This window comes from Lissotriton helveticus, chromosome 3_1 (assembly GCF_964261635.1).
Source record: "Lissotriton helveticus chromosome 3_1, aLisHel1.1, whole genome shotgun sequence".
Taxonomy (NCBI): domain Eukaryota; kingdom Metazoa; phylum Chordata; class Amphibia; order Caudata; family Salamandridae; genus Lissotriton; species Lissotriton helveticus.
This window is the reverse complement of record NC_136061.1, coordinates 1,105,228,218-1,105,249,908: the sequence shown is the minus strand read 5'-3', so window position 1 is coordinate 1,105,249,908 and position 21,691 is coordinate 1,105,228,218. Positions and strand designations below refer to the sequence as shown.

The 21,691-nt window shown below is 44.9% G+C and overlaps 1 protein-coding gene across 4 annotated transcripts in view; it reads left to right on the top strand.

Moving 5' to 3' along the window:
* PKP4 (plakophilin 4) overlaps positions 1–21,691 on the top strand; it is a 771,376-nt gene that overhangs the window by 600,961 nt on the left and 148,724 nt on the right. For all 4 annotated transcript variants that reach the window (XM_078681704.1, XM_078681705.1, XM_078681703.1 and 1 more), the window contains one exon: positions 17,163–17,376. In XM_078681704.1, the coding sequence (XP_078537830.1) occupies positions 17,163–17,376 (214 nt within the window). The remainder of the gene's footprint in view (positions 1–17,162; positions 17,377–21,691) is intronic.

Genomic DNA, 21,691 nt, shown 5'->3' with positions numbered 1-21,691 from the left:
GGTATTCGCCTATGGACAGAAAACCCCAATCCCCCTAATCGGGTGCTTCCAAACGGAACTGCAACACCAAGACAGGAAAGTCCCGACAACCGTCTATGTCACCAAAGAGGGCACTGGCATGCTCATCAGCGGGCAAGCGGCAAAAGAACTCCAATTGATATCATTCGCAATGGCTGTACTAGCGGAGGAATTGGACACGATACTAGAAGAGTTCGAGGACATATTCCGAGGCATCGGATGCCTCAAGGAGAAAGAGGTGTCGCTCCACATCGACCAGTCCATACAGCCTGTAGCCCTCCGACACCGCAGAATAGCATTCCATCTCAGGAAGAAGGTCAAGGAAGAACTAGAAGCCCTCGAACAACAGGGCATCATCGAAAAGGTCAATGGACCTACCCCGTGGGTATCACCCATCGTGGTGGCGCGCAAGCCCAAGTAGCCTGGCCAAGTCCGCATATTTGTGGACATGCGCCTACCCAATGCGGCTGTCAAGCGAGAACGACATCTCACGCCCACAATCGATGACATCCTGGGGGAGCTAAACGGAGCAAAGTGGTTCTCCAAAATGGACCTCAGTTCGGGCTATCACCAGCTTCCCCTTCATCCCGACTCCCGCTACATCACTACTTTTTCCACCCATGTGGGCCTCAGGCGGTACCTACGTCTCAATTTCGGCATATCCAGTGCTGCGTAAGTCTTCCAGAACACTATCCGTGAGGTTCTGAGCGGGCTCCCAGGAGTCCTAAACGTCAGCGACGACCTGCTGGTATACGCGAACTCGATGGAAGAACACCACCAAAGGTTGAGGGGCGTGCTCGAGAGAATCAAGGACTCAGGCCTGACCCTGCACCGCGAGAAGTGCCAGTTCCTTCAGAACAAAATCCGTTTCTTCGGGTACACATTCTCGGACCAAGGAGTAGCCCCCGACCCGGACAAGGTGAGAGACGTACAGGAAGCCCCAGCTCCATCCAACATATCGGAGGTGCCATGCCATGCCATGGTTTTCGAGGGAGCTGTTCCAACTTAAACACCAGTCTAAGAGAGCAGAGCGGAGATGGAGGAGACATTATCTGGAGTCAGATAAGGCTCTCTACAAACAGGAGTTGGCAGCTTACAAGTCACAGATCAAGTGTGCAAAAGCGAGGTTTTTGGAGGAGACCTTATTGTCAGCTTCTAACAAGGCACAGGCTTTGTTTAAAATGGTCAATGAGATGTCACGACCAGCCTGTGCTACTACAGCTATCCCAGCCTCCCAGTTACTATGCGATTCACTGGCTACGGCCTTTGAAGATAAGATCGCGACCATCTTGAGTAACTTGGGCCCCACGACAACAGAGTCCGACCACTCACTCACATCTGAGATGGAGACTGGGAAAGCCAGGCTGGATAGCTTTCCTCTTCCGTCCTTTGCAGAGTTTGGTGCTTTAGCGGATAGTGTCTCATCGGGTTCTCCACTCGATGTACTCCCGCACAAACTTTGGAAGGTTTTCAGGGAAGAGTTGTTCCCTCCTCTCCACGCAGTTTGCTGCCAATCTCTTGACTCCGCGCAGGTCCCAGACAGCTGGAAGCTAGCGGTTGTTTCCCCATTGCTGAAAAAAGAATCACTGGACCCCTCTTGCCCCGCTAACTACAGACCCATTTCATTCATCTAAACCCGCTACTTAGAGAGTACATCCGATTTGGGGGACACTCAGGATTAGCGATTAACTGGTCCAAATCCTCACTCATACCTCTCACCGATGCTACGGTTCCCTTTGAGGTCGATTACCCGCTAGAGAGGCAGCAAGATCCGATCCGCTACCTGGGAGTCATGTTTCATAGGGATCCAGATGAAGTCATGCGAGCAAACTACGGAGTGGTACTCTCCAAACTGGACGATAAGGTCCGTCGTTGGATCCATTTACCTCTATCACTAGCTGATAGAATCGCGATCGTCAAAATGAACATCCTGCCCAAGTTACTATACCTTTTTAATAATATACCTATCACGCCAACGCGAGAAGTCTTCCGCCGCATAAAGTCCCTGGTACTAACCTTGATATGGGCGGGTAAACAAGCTCGTATTGATCTGCAGACACTGACGCTCCCGATTGCGCAGGGCGGCTTCGGGGTGCCTGATTTTCTTCTGTATTACCTCTGTGCCCAGGCACAGTATGCAGCGTACTGGTACCATGAGGTCCCCTATCTCACCCACACGGCCATTGAGGAGGGTGATGCCCATCCTGTCCCCCTGTCTGCAATAATGTCGCACACTAGACCACCACTACATACAAAGGATATCAACACTGTAGACACCACGATTAAAGCATGGAACAAGCTTGGGCAGTTGGCTCACAAAACCCCGTTATATGCACCGGGCATGCCATTGCAGTATCATCAGGCGCTGTCAGTCACCAACGAAAAAGTGGGGATGTCTTTGCTGACTCGGGCTGGGATCGACAAGATGGGTGACGTGTTTCGGGGAGGCACGTTCATAGACATCGACCAATTGAGTTATATCCAAAACCAGACTCCTATGTTTCGATTCACGTACTATAGGTTAACCAGGGCGTTGAGGGAACATTACCCGACATTCCCTGCGGAACCGGCAAGCCTAGCACCTCTGCAAATGCTGATCACTACACGGAATCTATCACACTTAGTGTCCAGACTGTATGCTGCTGCGCAATCAGAAATAGCAGGCCACACACTTAAGGCTAAAGGGCGGTGGGATGCACTACTAGATACACCATTAACAGATGAGGAATGGCACAGCTCCTGCGCGTTAACGCAGATACTGACACCGAACGGAAACCTGAGAATTATTCATTTCAAGTTTATTCACCAGGCCTACTACACACCGACAAAACTGCGTAAATTTGGGTTGCAGGAGGAAGACAGGTGCAAGCGTTGTAGCAGAGAGGGTGCGGACTTTGTGCATTTGGCCTGGACTTGTGCGAGGGTAGCAGGGTACTGGGAGGAGGTCACCGCCACACTCACGGTCATGTTGGAGGATGAGGTGCAGTGCACGCCACAGGTCTGTTTGCAAGTGTGGCTTCATGACATGTCCACCTGCCGGGATAAACTGCAAACATATGAAGAGAACTTACCAGCGAAATCGAGGCCGAAGGACATATGGTGTTTCTTAACAGATTACCTAAACTCATTGGTGAAAGATGTGGAGGACTAGCACGTCTTCTGATTATACTGGCGTGTGTGATGTTTGATGCGCAAATTAAAGTCGGATGGAGGCTCCCCTAGGGGGGTACCGGGGACACTGTGTCGCTCCCTATCTAGGTTGTGAGTGAGGGCAATGTAAGGTCTTAAGTTGGGGTATGTTGAACTTTCCTTTTTTTGAAAATGACAAAATGTAAGACTCATATCGACTGTCTGCTAAGAGTCCTACGGAGGGCGCGCAAGGCGACTCTGCCTGGAGTTTCTACATCGCTTTTCATGGCTAGCTTATTGTTTATTGGAGGTCCATCGTTTTGTGGCGAGCCGGCCTCAGGGTTGTAGGCTCATGCTGTGTAATTTGCTTTGTGTTAATAAAGGTCTTACGCAAAAAAAAAAAAAACTACAGACCCATTTCATTACTTCCTTTTCCAATTAAGATCCTGGAAAAACTGGTCACGAAACATCTGTCCCGTTTTTTGGAAGCTAATGACTGTCTGGATGCGGCGCAGTTTGGTTTCAGACCAGCACATGGGACTGAAACAGCCTTGGTGACTGTCTTGAGTGACCTTCGTTCGCGTGCAGACTATGGACGAGCAGCCTTTTTAGTGCTGCTCGACATGTCAGCAGCGTTCGATATGGTCAGCCATGCCATCTTGACCAGGAGGCTGGAGGAGGCTGGTGTATCGGGCCTGGCTCGGGACTGGTTGGTATCATACTTGACCAACAGACATCAGGTGGTTGCCTTGCCCCCCTTTAAATCCGCCATCAAAAGGGTTGGGCAGGGAGTTCCCCAGGGCTCGGCCATCAGCCCCATTCTTTTCAATCTTTACCTCCACCCCCTGGTCAAGCTAATAAAATCTTTTGGCATCTCAGTCACCAACTACGCTGATGACACCCAGCTTATCTTCTCCTTTGAGGGGGAGAATGCGGTGTCTCGGGAGACCTTTCACCATTGTATGGTCACCACGGCTACTTGGCTGAGCAACAACTCGCTGCAATTTAACAGCTCCAAGACGGAGGTGCTGCACTGCTCAGTGGACCGGGCCCCTCGACCTTTACCTCAGGATTTTTGGCCCCCCTCCTTTCATGGCACGCCAGCTGCAGCCACATCAGTTCGGAACTTGTTCGTAACAATGGAACCGAACCTTCAACTAGATGGTTTCATTATTAAACGGTATCCACCTGTATGGGTTTGCTGCGTACCTTGTGGAAGATACTCCCTTTGCTTCCTGCCCATGCGAGACCAGAAGTAGTGCGCAGTGTCATCTTGAGCAGACTTGATTACTGCAACGCACTGCTTCTGGGGGCACCTTCTACAGCAATAGGCATGCTACAACGAGTGCAGAACTTCGCGGCCAAGTTAGCACTTTACCGTCGACGTTCTGACTTGTCTTCCATGGCACTCAGAGACTTGCACTGGCTTCCCATCCCTAAGCGGATTGAGTTCAAAGCTTTATGCCTGGTCTTCCGGGCTTTGCATGGATTGGGACCTCTACCTCTACAGGAGTTGTTCTCCTGGTATACCCCCACCAGAGCCCTTCGATCGGCCTCTGCTTATTTGGCTGTTGTTCCCAAAGTTCGGAGAAAGCGAATGGGTGGCCGCTCCTTTGGCTTTACGGCATCCAAACTGTGGAATGACTTGCCACTGTCGCTCAGGGGCTCAGAAAACTTTCTGTCTTTTAAAAATGAATTAAAAACACACCTGTTCCCTAGGTTAGTATAGATTCTCCTTTGCTGATAAGGCTTTGACTGTGTTTGGGGATCTGCTTGATCATAGCGCCAGGATGCCCGTCGGGTGACAGTAGCGCTTTATAAGTGGGTTATACATACAGGTGAGGAGTTTCCTGGGAATGGTCAATTTCTGTGGGAGATTCATCCCCGACTTGTCCAACATTACTCGACCCCTCAGAGAGCTCACCAAGACCACTACCCCCTGGCAGTGGGGCGAAGAACAAGAAACAGCCTTCCGGGACACCAAAGCCACGCTGTCGGCCGACAAAACCCTGTCGTACTTTGACCCCGCGAGGCCTCCCAACATAGCCGTGGATGCCAGCCCTTACGGCCTGGGAGCCGTGTTGACACAACGCCATGGAGAGGATGATTGGGCACCCATCGCCTACGCTAGTCGGTCACTGACCGAAACAGAACAACGATACTCCCAAATAGAGAGAGAGGCGATTGCGATCCACTGGGCCTGCAGGCACTTCCACGTCTATGTATACGGACACCCGTTCACAGTAACAACAGACCACAAACCGCTGATCCCGCTCTTCCGAGGATCAGTGTCTAAACCGCCACCTCGAATTGAAAAGTGGATTCTCCAACTACAGGAATATGACTACCAATTAGAGTACAAACCAGGGTCGACCAACCCAGCGGACTACCTCTCCAGGCATCCCCGAGCTGCCACAAACGTGGAAAAGGCAGACGTAGAGGAAACAGAGGAATATGTGAAAGTTGTAATGGAGAGATCAAGGCCTCTGCCGATGAGCATGGAAATGATCATCGACGCAACTCGCAACGATGAAGTGCTCCAACTGGTGCGGAAAGCCCTACAAACCAACGACTGGAAAGCCGTCCAAGATTCACTCAACAAAAGGACGCCACAAGCAAGAAATTCCCTGGAGACATTTCTGAGGATTAAAGATGAACTGTCGGTCGACAGACAAGGGTGCCTACTAAGAGGGCCGCGGATCGTGATGCCAGAAAGCCTCTCCCAGCAGTCGGTCGAGCTAGCACACTGTGGACACCAGGGCATAGTAAAGACCAAGAGTAGGCTCCGAGCCAAAGTGTGGTTTCCGGACATGGACACCAGAGTGGAACAGATGGTCAAAGAATGCCGATGGTGCCAGGCTGCGGGACAACCTGAACGTCCGCCACCGGTCATCACAGAAGACAACCCGCAGAGGCCATGGGAACGGGTCAGCGCGGACTTTGGGCGCCTCCCCGACGGAAGATACGTACTCGTCATCATAGATGACTTCACCAAATACCCGGAGGTGGAAGTCGTGACAACTCTCACGGCCAAGGAAGTCGTTGCAAAATTTGAGAAGGTGATCGCCACGCATGGCATATTTGAATGTGTCAAGACGGATAACGGCCCGCCGTTTCGAAGTCAAGAATTTGGAGAATACCTAAAAGACTGGGGAATCCATCACCGGAAAGTGACCCCAACGGGGAGGTGGAGAGGTTCATGCGCACGCTAAACAAAGTGATCCGGATTGCCCATGCAGAGGAAGCCCCTTTGGAGAAAGCTATCTATACATTCCTGAGAGAGTACCGGCTCACTCCACATCGCACCACGGAGGCAGCTCCGGGTCCCGCTGCAATGTGGCGGGTAGTCAGAGACACCCTCCCCAGCCACCCAAACTGGACCCCGACCAAAGTAGACCCGAGGAAAGCCCTATACAACTGAACTAATGACTATGCCAGTTTCTGTCGAAGGGCCAGAGAACCCACAATCCGAGAAAGAGATCAGGTCTACGCAAAAGACAGATATCCAGGGAGCAAGTTCCGGCTCCCATTCAAACCTCGACCCTGGATAGTCACGCGCCGCACAGGCACCATGGTGACGGCTCAAAGAGGAACTGAAACAGTCACACGCAACGTATCCTTTTTCAAGAAAGCCTCCTCAAACTCCCCGGACCACCGAGAGCGGGAACCAGAGGAGGACACATCCAGCCAACCTGAAGGCCCAACCAGTCCAGGAGGAGATGACAATGAGGCACTGGGGGAGGACATGGCGGCGAGCCCCGCAGCCACTGAAACTCCCAGAACTGACAATCTCCGGTCCCCGGATGGCCCCTGGAACTCTGGAAGATCCCTCCAAGAAACACCGATGAGGGCGCCTGCCAGGGGAGAAGCCGCAGGATACGGGCTAAGAAGAAATCCGGCCCCATCCTCCCGGCTGGCGGACTTTGCAGTAGGCTGATCATGAACATTACGTCCATCAGACTGGTAAAGGCCGAACGGCCCAGTATTTTTCCTAATATAATTTCAACTGACTCCTATGCTCTTGTTTTGTTTAAATAAAGGTTAAAAGGAATGTAATGTTTTCTAGACCGCGGTTAGCGGTCTAGTTAACAGCGTCCGTCAGGGCGCGTATGCGCGGGCGTATCACGTCACGCGCTGAAGGTATAAATAAAGGTAGGCGTGGCAGGCGAGTTAGTCCGGGACCACGCGGGAACTAGAGTCTGGTGTCCTGAGTCTCATTAATGCCACAGCGCTCCAGACACCTGCGCCTGTGGCCCCCTAAGACTCAACACCCGTGTCTAGCGTCATTTTCATGTGTAAAGTTTTTCTTAGTCTCTCATTGTATTTATTGTATTTATTTTTCGTTGGATGTTTATTTAAGTAATCCCACTTCCATTGGAGTCTGACTTTAATTTATTTAAAAAAAAATCAAAAATAAAATGATGTTGAAAGTTTGAGGTGAGGTGCTACAGGGTACCGGCCCTTAGTCCTATTGCTCTAGCCCTGTGTGCGAAGGTTCTGCTTTATCTCGGTTTATTTTGTGCGGCTGGTGCATGAGGTGTTTGGTAGAACACCAGGCGTTTGCACTTTCTGCTTGCTTGTGACAGATGCGGTCCATTCACTTGAAAATTGACGTAATGCCAGCATTTTCTTTGGCTGGGTGGCTATGGCGCGGACTGCACTAGTAGTGCTAATGATGTCATTTTCATACCATTATCTGCACCTTAAATTCAAGGAATTACTCTGCTGCAGTTTAATAAAAAACACCTGCTGGCGGGAACGGTTGGCTGTCTGACGTCTTTTTTCTACGACGTTACTCAAATGATTTCAGTCATATTAACATATGTTAATTAGTCTGGTGTGAAGCAGCAACAGTGTTGGCAAGCATTCAGTTTTTTAAGGCTCTTCCCTCCTTTAAAAAAAGCAAAGCATTCTCACTCTGAGCCTAAGATGTATATTGCATTTCTGACCTCATCTACGGATTTGTAGGTTTTTTTGCTCTTATTTTTTTTTAATATTGATTTTTGTTTCAAATTTAAGTTGCACTTTTGGGAGCTGTAACCATGTCTTCAAGCACGGTATTTCTTATTTGTGCTTAATCCAACTTTTTTGTTTTTGTATTGATTTGCTGCTCCCTGGGTTTATTGAGAGTGTGATTCAAGGTGCGGAATTTGTTTTCTTTCAGCTGTCTGGAGGAATCTTATTGCCTCTTCTGGTATTTTCTAAGGAAACCTTTGTGTGATTTGAAAGCTAGCTAAGGAAGTGAGGCGTGAAATGGTTTTCAATGTATACTTTAGAAGTGTCATGATTGTAGTGGAGCCTAGTTTAATTATACTCTGTTCCATCAGCTGTAAAGACTCCCCATAAGAGTAGTGTTACTGAAATGAAACATTTGTTCAAAATAAGGCACAGCATGCTCAGTTCAGTGGCCCACAACTGTAGGCTTAAAAGGGCTAGCACTTGAACTGTGTGAATGGTGGATAATGAAATAAACATGTACCAATCTGATCAAATTCAGGATGTTGCAAAACTGAGTGCTGCTCTGTCACCTGGAGAAGTGGTTAGCTTAATCACCAACCAAGAAGTGTATCAACGAGAGAGACTAACAAAATCAAAAGAGTGAGAATAAAAGATTAGAGCTAACCTTTGTCTTGTGTGTGTATTAAACTGCACCTGGATGAAAACAGCAATATGCAAACCAGTGATTTCCATGGCAGCAGGCTAATCTTGTGTAGGTTTGTGTTTACACTACGCAAACATAGTTGGGGGAGCGTACATCCAGCAGAGATGGATGTCTTTTGTAGATGTGTAGATAAGGCGGGGAAGTGCCAAGGATTAAGGAGTCTCTTGTATGTTGACTCTGTGTGAGCCCTCCTCTTCAATTAGGAAGCAAGTGTTCCCTGAAGAGATGTTTTTTCAGCTTCCTGCTCAAGTACTTTGTGCTGGAAAGAGTTATGGACAAAGCAGTTCAGTAATAGTTAAAATGGAGAGGAGAATGTTGGCCAACAGGGTGTAGTCGTACATTAGCATAGAACTGTGAGGTATGACTTTATTCCACTTGAAAGTAATAATTGCTACCAACCAATCTATTTACTTAGCAATGTCAGAGTTTATGGTGCACTTGAGGGGTTATGTATTTTTTTTTTAGTTGAACTGCTGTGATTATGTAGATTGTTAATCTTTGTAGCTCTGTCGCCGTTTGGCTTAACATGACTACATCACCTGCATAAAGTAGTGTGATTACAGATTGAGCCGCCTTTTTTGGCGCATGGCTGACAACAGTGTCCAGTGGTGGTACCAGGTCACACATAAAACGCACTCTTGCGGACACCTGATTTGGTATTTATCTTGCTAGAGCTTGCCATTTTGTTTCCCAGTTTTACTCTGGCCCACAGTTCAGAGTAAACTAATTGAATGCCATGAAGCAGTGCAACTGGAACTTTCCAGGTTTTTAGTTTGGATCAGAGCAGCTGGCGGTTAACGTGCTCACAGGCCTTGCAATAATCTATGAAACAACAATGGAGAAACTCTTGTTTCCTTAGGTGTTTGCAACAAGCATCAAAATGGCCAATAGGTTAGCAGAAGTTCCTAAAAAAGGTCTAAAGCCATTTTGGTTGAAGGATAACCGATTCTTTGAATCTGCCCATGCTTCTAGTTCTTCCGAAAGGAAAGAAGCAAAATATTTGGCTTCCACGTCCAAAAGGGTAAAAAGACACTAGCTGCCGGGGGCCACCACTGGGCCCTTCTTATAAATGGGGTGCAAAACCGAACCTTACCAGGATGATGAAATGGATTCAATAGTCATAAACGTTTTGAAGAGCTTTTACAAAGACGAAGACCAAAGCTTAGCATCCTGTGAGTAAACTGATTCTCTTGTGAATCAATTTTGCAATTCTTGTAGCCGTGAAGGTTAATGCGTAATAAAGAATGCACTTTTGCGTCCTCAGGTGTTCTATGCACAGAGTTTTGCTTGCTATGGTCTGAGTTGTGGATTAAGACATTTTGTTGAGGCGCTGTACAATGAACGGATATGTTTGATCTGGTCTTCAGAGATAACGCTATGGGTTTTTATTACGACAGGCAAGAAAGGATTCAATATGGGTTCAATATGGAATGTTTCCTCCTATTTTTGTTTTGCTTGCCAGGTTTGTTTTCTATTCTAGCATCGTAGGGTGTTTGTCTGCAAGTAAGGATGTATTTGACCCTAATTTAAGTGATCTGATCTTATTGTTAAGAGTTTTTTTCTGAGTACTGAGGTCTTTTGTAAATCAAGGGTGCGTAGGAGTAAACTAGGGAGATCTTATTGAGGAGGTTGGGTGTGAGGTACTGGTCAAATGGAAATTTTACCTTTGCACAAAAAGCTCCCAGTCGTTAATTGTGTGAAACGAGGGGCTGCCCTGATCTAGTAGCATAGCTTTCCAGGTGGTATATTTTGTGGCAACTTCTGATCTCTATTTAACCTGTTTCCAGTTGTTATTAGCTTCCTTTAATCTAATGTATTTTAAATTGGTGTGAGCATAAATGGAATTTTTCAACAGCAGTCTCTGGGTCATATAGTCACTTTCACAACCTGGAATGATGGAACATTAGTAAGTGGCATTAAACAGCGAGATTGAGCTGAATGTGTAGTCTAAAACAGCACGTCTTTCAGCGGGAAATGTATAGGTGGGACAGTTGGTAGTCCAAATAATGCCCGTTCAGAGCTCGCAAGGGCATACTCTCTAAGGCAGCTAAGAGAGTGCAGCCAATGGAGTCTGCTCTTTGTGGCATTATTGCCTACGATAGAATCCCCACTGAGAGTCTGCTGTTTCTTCTGCGAAGCTGCGGAAGGAATTATGGAGCAGATTTAAATTAAAGTCTCCGGTCAAGAGATGACTACTAGTGGGGGGGGGGTTACGCTTGATTTCTGAAATTAGCTGCGCTGGCTCATTTCCCTATTGAATTTTGCCTGAAGATGCTGGGTGAATGTACACGTTTAGCAGAAATGTATTACCCATCATCAAGTTTTTATTCTAGTTTTGGACATAAGAAGTCTTTATTACCCGTTGAATACTCTTGAGACTACAAAATGCTAATGGGTTGTTAAGTAGATGGAAAGACCACCCATTGCCTGGCTTTTTATGTGTGATGTAGTCGCATGAAGGAAGAACTCGTAATAGCCTTCAAGTGGAGTCTTCGAAACATATATAGTGTCATGTTAGAAAAGTCTAAACATCTGCATCCGTTGAAGATTTTCTAATACTGACACATTCCAGGAAACGAGAGGTAGTTGGGTCCTTGTTTTCAGAGCTTGACTTTAGGTTAGAGTGATCTTTGGATGCAAGTCAGTTTGATTGGGGCCTGGCTAAGGTGGTGGCCAGCCATCCCCAATCCTCCTGGCACTTGATTGTGGTGGGGGTGGTGAACTTGCAGCATCTGCCTGCTTGATTGTGGGTGGAAATCGTTAATGATTGAACTTTGGTAGGAGCTATTGATCTAAGAGGCCCAATTGCATTTTTTAAAAGAGACGAAGGTCTATGATGCCTTTTGTCCATGCCTGAAGGTTTTATCCAGGTTATGTGGTGCCTGCCTGAAACCTGGATCATGTTCTTTCTTTAGAAATACTGTTGCATACCAGGATTTTGTTAATCGTTATCAGTATTCCCCAGTCTTCTAAAATTGTCAGATTTTCGCAGATTGTATAAACTGGGGATTGGGGTGACCATGTCACTACAGTTTCTTCCTTGTTAGTGAATATGTTTGAGGGAATACATTGTATGGAAATAATGTTATTGGTGTTTAGATGGCAAAGTTTGGAGGTGAGGCTAGCAGTTAAACTATTTTTATGAGATTCAATATATCTCTATTGCCTTGTGATGTGTACTCAAGGTGCCAGATTGTCGTTATTGTCTATCGTATTCATCGCAGAGTGGGCCAAGGGCTGATATTTCTTTCGTTTTCACTGTGCCGGGTTGAGGCATAAGTGTGTGGCCAGGTGATCTATCGGTCAAATGTTGGCCTGAGGGAGCTTCATCATTGGAGTGTGGCCTTGATAGTAATGGGATGCTTGAAGAATGAGGATTTACTACTGGTGCATCACCTAGTATGGAGTGCTTAAGTGCTAATATAGGTTGCGCACCCAGAATGGCTTTCGCGGTAATTTCATGTTCTGTAGGTTTTTCGCGGCTTGATCTTGTATCATTAGTGTTGCCCTGGCAAGGGAGAGAGGCCTGATGCGTAGTGATTTGTTATTGCCGCTTTGTTTAATGAGGAACGTTTAAGGCCTAATTTAGGTTGTGCAACCGATCTAGCTGAATAAATGAGTTTTGAGTCTTTTTATTTTTCATGACCTGGGCTAATAATGTTGCAGTGTCGACTTGCTAATAAGCGAGGTACCTATTGCACAATGATTCACAATTGGCACATCGTTTGATGAGGGGGCGCATACATTCTGTTTTAGGTTGTGCATCTAGTGTAGCTGAGAGTGTAAGTTTGATTTCATTTGGTTTTTCAATGTCTCAGCTTGTAGAGCCTTGTGCTCTATTGATGTTTTGTGTAAAGGAAAGAGCACCGGTATCTTGCTGAGGTTCACTAAGATCCGTTTCCGGATTATCCGAGTTGGGTACGGCGTCCGGCACTGCTGGCATTTCTTTTTTGACAGTTTGGGAAAAGAATCCAATCGTGATGGCCTATCTTGCGACTCACAAGATCTTATCCTGTCTTTGTTCAGTTTTCTGAGCCGCATCTCTTGTGTCTCGATGGGTTGAGTAGACATAGTGTAAAATATGAGGATTATTGCATTGCCAGGATTTGTTTATTCCTGCAATGTTAGTTGGCTCGGGGTTGTCTGCTTTTATTGTTGTTGTTTCATTATTGTCTAAGAGTTCAAGATTACAAGTAATGGGTTGTGTTTCTACATGAGGATCCATGACGTTGTTTGGTGTTAGCACTTTTCTAAGAGACTCCACTTGATCTGTCAAAGTTAGAACCTGTTCGATTGAGGATTGGGTTCTGAGGATAGTGCTTTGCCAACCAGTTTTACTTCCTGAGCTAAATCACTCATTATGGAGTTTAGGGCAAGCAGCTTATCCATAACGTTGGTACAAACACAATCTTGTGTGTTAAGAACAGTTGAAGGAGATGGTTTATGAGCATTTAGAAGTAGACTTCTAATGATGGTGTTGAGGCGTTCAAATCGAGAATCAATGGATGATGTATATTAAGCCAGCGTCTCTTAAAAAGACATTGGAATGTCAGCCTTGTTAGACTGATATTCCAGGACTTGGCTGTAATATCTAGTGTATTTTATTATTTGATTTATTTATTTTATAGCTTTATAGAGCACAAACCAGACCCGTGAGGGTATTAGAACGCTTTTTCAGGATTGAAGGGTGGTATACAAAAGAATTTGAAGGGGAGGGAACCAATTGGGTAAAATAGGTAGATGCATTATACAAGAAAAAGCAAGCAGTCTAAAGTCCCGGATACAATTGGGATAAAAAAACAGATGGATACATTATAAAGTAAGGCACGCAGTCCCAACCTCTGGGTGGGATGCGCAGGAGTGCAGGGTAGGTATCATCCGTAAAAGCCATGGATAATGCCGAAGTGGTGAGTGGAACATGTTGCTGAAGTGATTGTAATGTGATCGTTATGCGAGGAATTTGCCCATCAGGAAAGTTTTGGTCTACTTTTGAAAGCATGCCAAAGACGAAAGTCTTCTGATGGCGGGCAGAAGAGAGTTCCAAATTCTTGGAGCGGCCCCCGAGAAGGCCAGATTGTAGTTTGTTTTTTTCCTGAAGCGTGCTGGTTGGAGCAAAAGGTCTCTGGCAGATCAGGAGTTTCTGGATCCTCCAGATATCACGTGTTTCTGGGCGAGAAATGCAGGGAATTGGAGTAAAGAGCTTTGTTAGTAATGCAGGCCTGTTTAAGTTGGATTTAAGCCCCAAGGGGAAGCCAGTTCAGAGCTTTGCGGTGGGGAGAGATGTGGTTGATTTTCTTTGGGCCAGTTAGGAGTCTGATGGCAGCGTTGAGGCAGGCTTTCAATGAGGCCAGAGAGTACTTGGGTAGCCCTGCGAGAGTAGAGGATCCATATTCTAGTCTGGAGAGGACTAGTGCCTGGATTGCCGTTTTTAGGTCGGAGGCGTCGAGGAAGGGTTTCAGGTTTTTTTAGGTAACTCCGTTGAAATCTGGCAGTTTTGGCCATCAAGTTAATATGGCCCCGCATTTTCAAGCTGCCGTTAAGGGTTATTCCAAGGGATTTTGCAGAGTCAACAATGGTAGGAGGGCAGTTTAGCGCTGTGATAGCCATGATCCATTCCTGGATGTCTGGATTGGTTTTGGTGGGGAGATTAGAAGAAGTTCAGTTTTATTTGTGTTAAGTTTAAGCTAGTTGGCGGTGAGCCAGTGGACAGTCCGCTTTAAGGCCTCATTCAAGGAGAGAATGTCCTCAGGTAGGATATATTGGTGGTGCGTAGCACCTCAGTGAGCCGTACAAGGTAAAGATTGAAGAGGGTAGGGGAAAGGGTTATCCTTGGGAGACTCCAACCAAGGTTGGAGAGGGAGCGGATAGATTACCGTTGATTGAGTCTCTGTGAGCGATTTTGGAGGAAGGACCTAAACCATTCAAGGAAGGTGCCATCCAAACCCATCCTTAGTTTGAGGCGTTCAAGGAGTATTTCATGGTTAACCGTATCGAATGCCAAAGATAGGTCTAGGAGGATTAGGAGACAGGTTGTGCCTTGGTCGTGGGCTTGGAAGGCGTTATCCACGATGTGGAGGAGGGTGGTTTCAGTGCTGTGTCCAGGTCTGAACCCGGATTGGAAGTCATCTAGAAGGTGGAAGTTGGTAATTGATTATTTGCTGCCAGTTCTGGATGTCCAATTGGGAGTTTGCAATACAATCATAAACAGGCGAAACAGCTTGGCAATCACCAATGCAAATCGATTCATGTAGATCTGTGTTGACGCTGATGTTGGCTGAGGGAGTGTGCTGGTTGCCCTATCCCAATCCATTGTTCTCTGGTATGGTAGAGCAGGAGATTTTTAATGAAGTTCCTTGCACAGAAGGTAAATTTGTTGCGAAAGAGCAATGGCATCAGATGTGTCATTTTTAAAGTTTATTGTGACATTCAATGATTCCAGATTTTACGCCAAATACAGTTGTGGCTGTGTAGGAGAGAGTTTGTGTTGACTATTCTTTTTGTGATGGTAGAAGAGATATGGTTGAAGCTGTTTGCAGTTCAGAGAAAGAATTTAACATTGCATTGGTTAAATTAGGCATAGTTTGCCTATCCATCAAATTGCTTTGCTTTACTTCTAGATTGACGGCTATGCCCTAGTCTTGTGGTGCAGTTAAAGGAGTTAATGGGGGCTGTAGTGTTGGGAACACTCCGTTGCCCACCTCAATGGATAGATATAAAACTGCCCCATTGTCTTTTATGAAGGAGAATTTTGATGTATTGTTTTTGTAGTCTGGGCCATAGGGCAAGCATGTTGGATGTGGTTGGAATGAGAGGTTAAACTCATATGCCAACCATGGTGGATGGAGAACTTTGCTTAGATTTTGCCGTTTGAGAATAGTGGACCGAGGCCTTTGGCCCTTTCTTCTGTGCTAGGCCGATGGATTAGAAGAGACGTTGCATCGTTGACTCCTAGAATCTACAGTGTTATTTTGATAGTGTTAGTTGAATCTACACAAATTGCATTATGCAGTATCTACACTGGCTTGTGTGGCTATTGCCGCTGTAAAGGCTGAGGCTGTCAGTGTTGAGATGAACGCTGCAGGGGGAAGGGATCGGGGAGGTGAGGTTTAGTCCAGCCACCTCCGCACCATTCAGCCTCCACCCTAAGGCAGCAGCTCTAACACCGTGCGAACACACGCTCACATCCGGCGGACCCTGAATCTTGTGGCTGCGTCAAAATGTTATAGCTCCGCTTGGTAGTCACTATGTGGTGACAGTTCCGCTGTTCCTACTCTTTGTGCATGGGGCCTTCAGATCTTAGTTTGGGACAGTTAGGGGTTTTGGCCACTCCCAAAGGTGTTGCTCGTCGCTCAAAGTGTGGGGTGTGCTTCTTTTGCTTTTACCTTTACGGTTTCTTTTGTGTTTTTTGTTTAATGCCCCTTATTTAGTGCCTGGGCCCCTGATTTCTCCTATGTCACAGGCAGCATAAGACAGCCCGGTAATGATTGATAGCTTAGCTGTGGCCTCTTCGTGGAGCCCGCGGGGTCAGTACAGAGCCAGTAGGCTGTTGAGCTGGTGACCAGCTGGGCATACTGCCTAAGGGGACGGCAGGCAAGCTGGGGTGCTCGCTGGATTAGCAGAAGTGGGGGAGGGGGAGTGGGTGGGTGGACATTGGAGGGGTGGTGAGCGGTGCTGCATGGCAATGACTAGTGCTGTGTGGCAATATATAATATGCAGCAGTGTGGTGAGCAGTTGGGCTACCGGCCATACCTCCAGCAATATGATCAACATACCAGTATCTTTCTTCACCAGTGCCTCAGCCCAGCCCCTGGGCCCGTCCTCAGCATGCTCCAAACTCTGCACACACCCTGTTCTTTCTGCTCCTCTGCGACTGCTCGCCGGCGTCTGACTATTGGATACTTAATAATATCATCATATATGTTTTATTACATGACAGATTGTTCACTGTGTTCCAAAGAAAGCAATATTTATAAAATCCTAGTCCTTAGCAGATATGCAAATATATGCTTAGTGCGTGCCCTGTTCTACCACCATTGCATAGCACGGTTTTCATTAGGATAAAAAGGAAACCTAATCAGTCTTCATAGCTGATGGATTAATTTATGATTTTAACTTTACATGTGAATAAAATGGGTTCTTGGATATTAGTCACAATGTTAATGTGCTGTGAAACTTAAGACTGGTAGCCAGTGATTATTACAAATAATTGTGCTATATAATGGGAGAGTCACAAATAAACATGTGAATCCAGTTTTTGTTGTTTATTTTCCTAATGAAATGCACATTTACATGTTGATATATTAGATTACTTAATCAGTTCAGTGCAATTCATAATATTGTATTATTTTAATAGGTGTGCAGGTTAGGTGGAATTAAGCACCTGGTTGACCTATTGGATAACAAAGTCCTGGAAGTTCAGAAGAACGCTTGCGGAGCACTAAGAAACCTTGTGTTTGGGAAGTCTACGGATGAAAATAAAATTGCAGTGAAGAATGTTGGTGGGATTCCTGCCCTTATACGACTGTTAAGAAAAACTATTGATCCAGAAATAAGGGAACTTGTAACAGGTACGTGTTCAGTTCTTGTTTCAGAACTCCATATTTTCTTATAATTGTGACTGTATGTCAAGGATTGCTTTGTTTGAAGGATATATATAATTTATATTCACTGAAAAAACCATAGGTTTCAGAGACGTTATAGTTATGTAAATGTATTTGTATTTATATAGCACACTTCTACCCAGAGGTCTCGTTGCGCTGTATTCATACCGCTGTGGAACCCTTCCTGGCTTTCCTGTGAGATGTCCACTCCTGTGCACCCCCAAGGTGAAGCCAGGCATCCAAGCGCTGCTGGGGCCGGTGTGGAGATTAAGAAAGCTATTGCCCAGAGTCACAGAGTGGGACCCATGATTAGACTAGGCACCGAGGCGAGAATTATCAGGTCCGGTGAGATTGAGTCCAAGAGCCGCCGAGACGGGAATTGAACCCTGGTCCCGGGCCAGACCTCTGCATCAGGGTCTGCCGCTCTAACCATTGAGCCACGCTTCTCCACGAAGTTAGAAATTAGCATTTAAAAAAGCCTTGAAATTCACTGAAAATACATAGGTTTCAGAGACGTTATAGTTAGAAATTAGCGTTTAAAAAACCTTAGCAATTCACAGAAAAAAAACATAGGTTTCAGGGGTGTTAGAGTTAGCTGGACATTTCACTCGTACGAAACCATAGAAATTCCTCCGTTATAGTTAGTTCTGCTAACTATAACTCGTGCGCCTGCAATGCACTGCTGATGATGTCACATATTACATCATTCATGACATGGTCAGTGACATCACCGATTACATCACTGATGACATCTCAAATGACATCACTGATGACATCATCCAGTGAATGTGGTTTAGTTTGAAATTTAAATATGTATCATATACCAATCTGTATTAAAGATTGAGTGGATATATAACTGTGTGGATGGAGGATTTAGTAGCTGTCTGACTGTCTGTTTACGCGAGTAATTAAAAGTGTCTCACTTAATACATGGATTAGTAACTAAACTATGTGAATGTGGGCATCACTGTCTCTGTTGTTATATAACATGCTGCATCAGTTGGTCACTAACTACATGAGTGTGTATATTAGTTATTGATTAGTTGGGTGAGTATTTGTATGGGACACTGAGTGTGTGTGTGGTTGGATGGGGTGTGTGTAACTCTATGCATAGATGTGTGAATGGTTGATTGACTAGGTGTATAGGTTTAAGAGTGCATGTGGAAACAGTTGTTTGGGTGACTGAGTGTATTTATTTGTGCGTTGGTGAGCAAATATATGTTTTAGTTATACATCTTCAACAAAGTAAAAAAATAAATGGCATTGTATGTGAGAGTTGGTGTACATAAATAAGTATATGTAAGAGTCAGTGATTGTGAGAGTAACTATATGAATGAGTGTAGAATTGTAATAGTGATTTTTAACATATTAACTATAAATTACTATGTGTTTGAATAAACGAGGTGGTGTATAATTGTGAAAGTGAGTAAATGTAAGTATGATTAATTTTTTTCATGAGTGAGTAGGATGACTGCATAACCGACAAAGCTGACTGCTGCTGTGTCAATGTCTATATATGTGTATAAGTTCATTTGATAGTGTTCTATTAATTAGTGACTGCATGTATAAGTGATTCTGTTGTTGAATGGGTAGTTGTGTGTGTAGACTTAGGAATCAGTGAGTGGGTATGTAGTAACTGGTATTGATGTGTCAATGGTTTCAAATATGGTACTCTGTATTTTATAGTGAGTGATGAAATGTTATACTAGTGTATGATGAGGTGTATCAGATTCTCACGTGGATGATGTCATCAGTGTTGTCATCAGTGATGTCACTGACCATGTCATGAATGATGTAATATGTGACATCATCAGCAGTGCATTGCGGGTGCGCAAGTTATAGTTAGCAGAACTAACTATAATGGAGGAATGTCTATGGTTTTGTACGAGTGAAATGTCCAGCTAACTATAACACCCCTGAAACCTATGTTTTTTTCTGTGAATTTCTAAGGTTTTTTAAATGCTAATTTCTAACTATAACTTCTCTGAAACCTATGGTTTTTTCAGTGAATTTCAAAGGTTTTTTAAATGCTAATTTTTAAGTGTAATAGAAGTTATACCTATTTTTTGTACTGTTTCTACAGTTTTTTTAAAATATTTTATTAATTAAATAAACTTATATATTCTGAAAATTGCGAAAAAAAAACTTTTTAAATTCAAACTGAAATATTGTTTCACTTTTTGTTGTAATTTTTTATTTTAACATATTTATTTTATTTTCTTTTTGAATTTTTTTTTGAATTTTTTTTCGGAGTCGCGCACCCAAAGCGTACACTTAACGGTGGGTGCGCGGATTCTAGCCACCATTTTAGAAAAGTCGTGAATGATCCGCGTACGGTGTGCGACGGCTGCGTGTTTTTTATTTACATCATATACGTTTAATATTACGTGATGTGCGCGATTGGTATGCGACCAGTCCGTGACTCCTGCTCCCACGCATTCACTACACATGCGCATTACGGTACGTGATGCTTGCGCGGTGGCGGGTCACGTGTGACGTCATGTACGTGCTGGGGCGCACTGGGTGCGCGACTCCCGCAAAAAAAAGTATGTTCTAAAATGATATGTATGTGTCTTTAGTATACATATTAGGGCAAGAGATTATCTAAGATATTCATAAAAATAATTTATTTGTACTTATAATAAACTTATATTATTTTTAAATATATTTTCGCGAATTCACGTCTGGTGCGTGCTTCGTGTGCGCGGAGTACGCGGATCCCATGTGACCTAAAAAAAAAAAGATTTCATTGTTTCATAACATTTCCCACTGTAACTATTGAAGGACCCCACCCATTTTAATCATTCTTGTTAAAGCATCTTTAGAGAGACATCTCTTTTCCTACACGAACCATTTTTGCATGTTTTTTTGGTGTTTTTCAAAAAATATCAAACAAAATGTCATCTGGACAGCAGCAGCAGCAGGAGGATACCTTCTGAAGAAGTCTTGCAGGAGGCACCACGTCCACAGAGGCTGAAATCTGTCTTGTGGAAATTCTTCACTTTTCCACCTGGAGAGAAGAAAGGAAATGCTAGAAAGGCGACGTGCAAGATTTGTGACCGAGTCCTGTCAAGAGGCAGTGGGAAAAAAAATACTCTTGTGGTACTGCTTCTATGTACAAGCATCTCCAGACCACACATCCTCTCAATGTTGCTCGGGAGGAAATGAGGCGAGCTGCTTTGAACCCCTCCCCTGCTGTGGCAAGTACGCCTGGAGCGTCCTCAGGAACACCTTCAATGGACATTAGGCCAAAATGTGCCTTTCTCGAGCAACACTGCGTGAAGTCTAAGAAACTTAAATGCTTCGGTGAGCAGGCGGTGGATGCAGTTTCTGCTGCGTAACGCAATCATCGTTAATTTTTTTTTTTTTTTGTTTTCCGAATGATAAGTAATTCCAAAAGTTTCCTGTTTTATTCGTTCTTTTTTTTTGCTCATATTTTGAAAAAACACCAAAAAAATACAGAATTGTTCAAAAAAATACAAAAGGAAAAAAAATGTTCTAAGAAAGAACTATAATTGCAAGGTAATGTGTGAAAATTCGCTTGAATATATGTATTCAGCATGATTTACTGAAAGAATGTATTAGTAGTGTATGGTGAATTTATAGGTGAAGATTTATGAGGAAGTACTGCAGCGTTACACTGCAAGATCTTTAGCTGCACTGCTCTGTGGCACTTCCGAAGCACAGGGATGTGACATATGTACATGAATATGTTGCAACTCTGTGCTTCCCTCTGCACTGCTGCACAAACTGCAGCCATGCGATGACACAAGCTCCCTTGCACCATGGTGCAAGGATGTCTCTGTCGTGCAGGGATTGTTTTTGTGCAGGAAGGGACACCTTCATGCACAAAAACAATCAGTAAAGGCGCTTTCCTCTTTCAATGTATGCTGTGGAATGCAGCATGCATTGAAAGAGAAAACAATGAGGAGAAATGAAAACAATTCTCCTTGTTGCGCCTTGCTACACCAAATCTCGGATGGCACAGCATTCACACACATCTCCAGATTTACGATTTCTCATAAATCTGGAGATGTGTCTTGTTCTATGGGTATTGCGTGGGAACACCCACTGCAACACTTTTGGAATGCCCCTTCAACGCAAAGTTGTGTGTATGAAGGGGTCATATTTACAAGGAGAGGAAAAACCACGGAGGGTGGCTTTTCCTCTCCTTGTAAATATGAAGGAGCGCCTGGCGCCATCACTACGTTACAAAAAGTGACGTACTGGTGGCGCAGGGTGCTTGTAAATCTTCCCCATAAGTGCTTAGGTATTGGCAGAC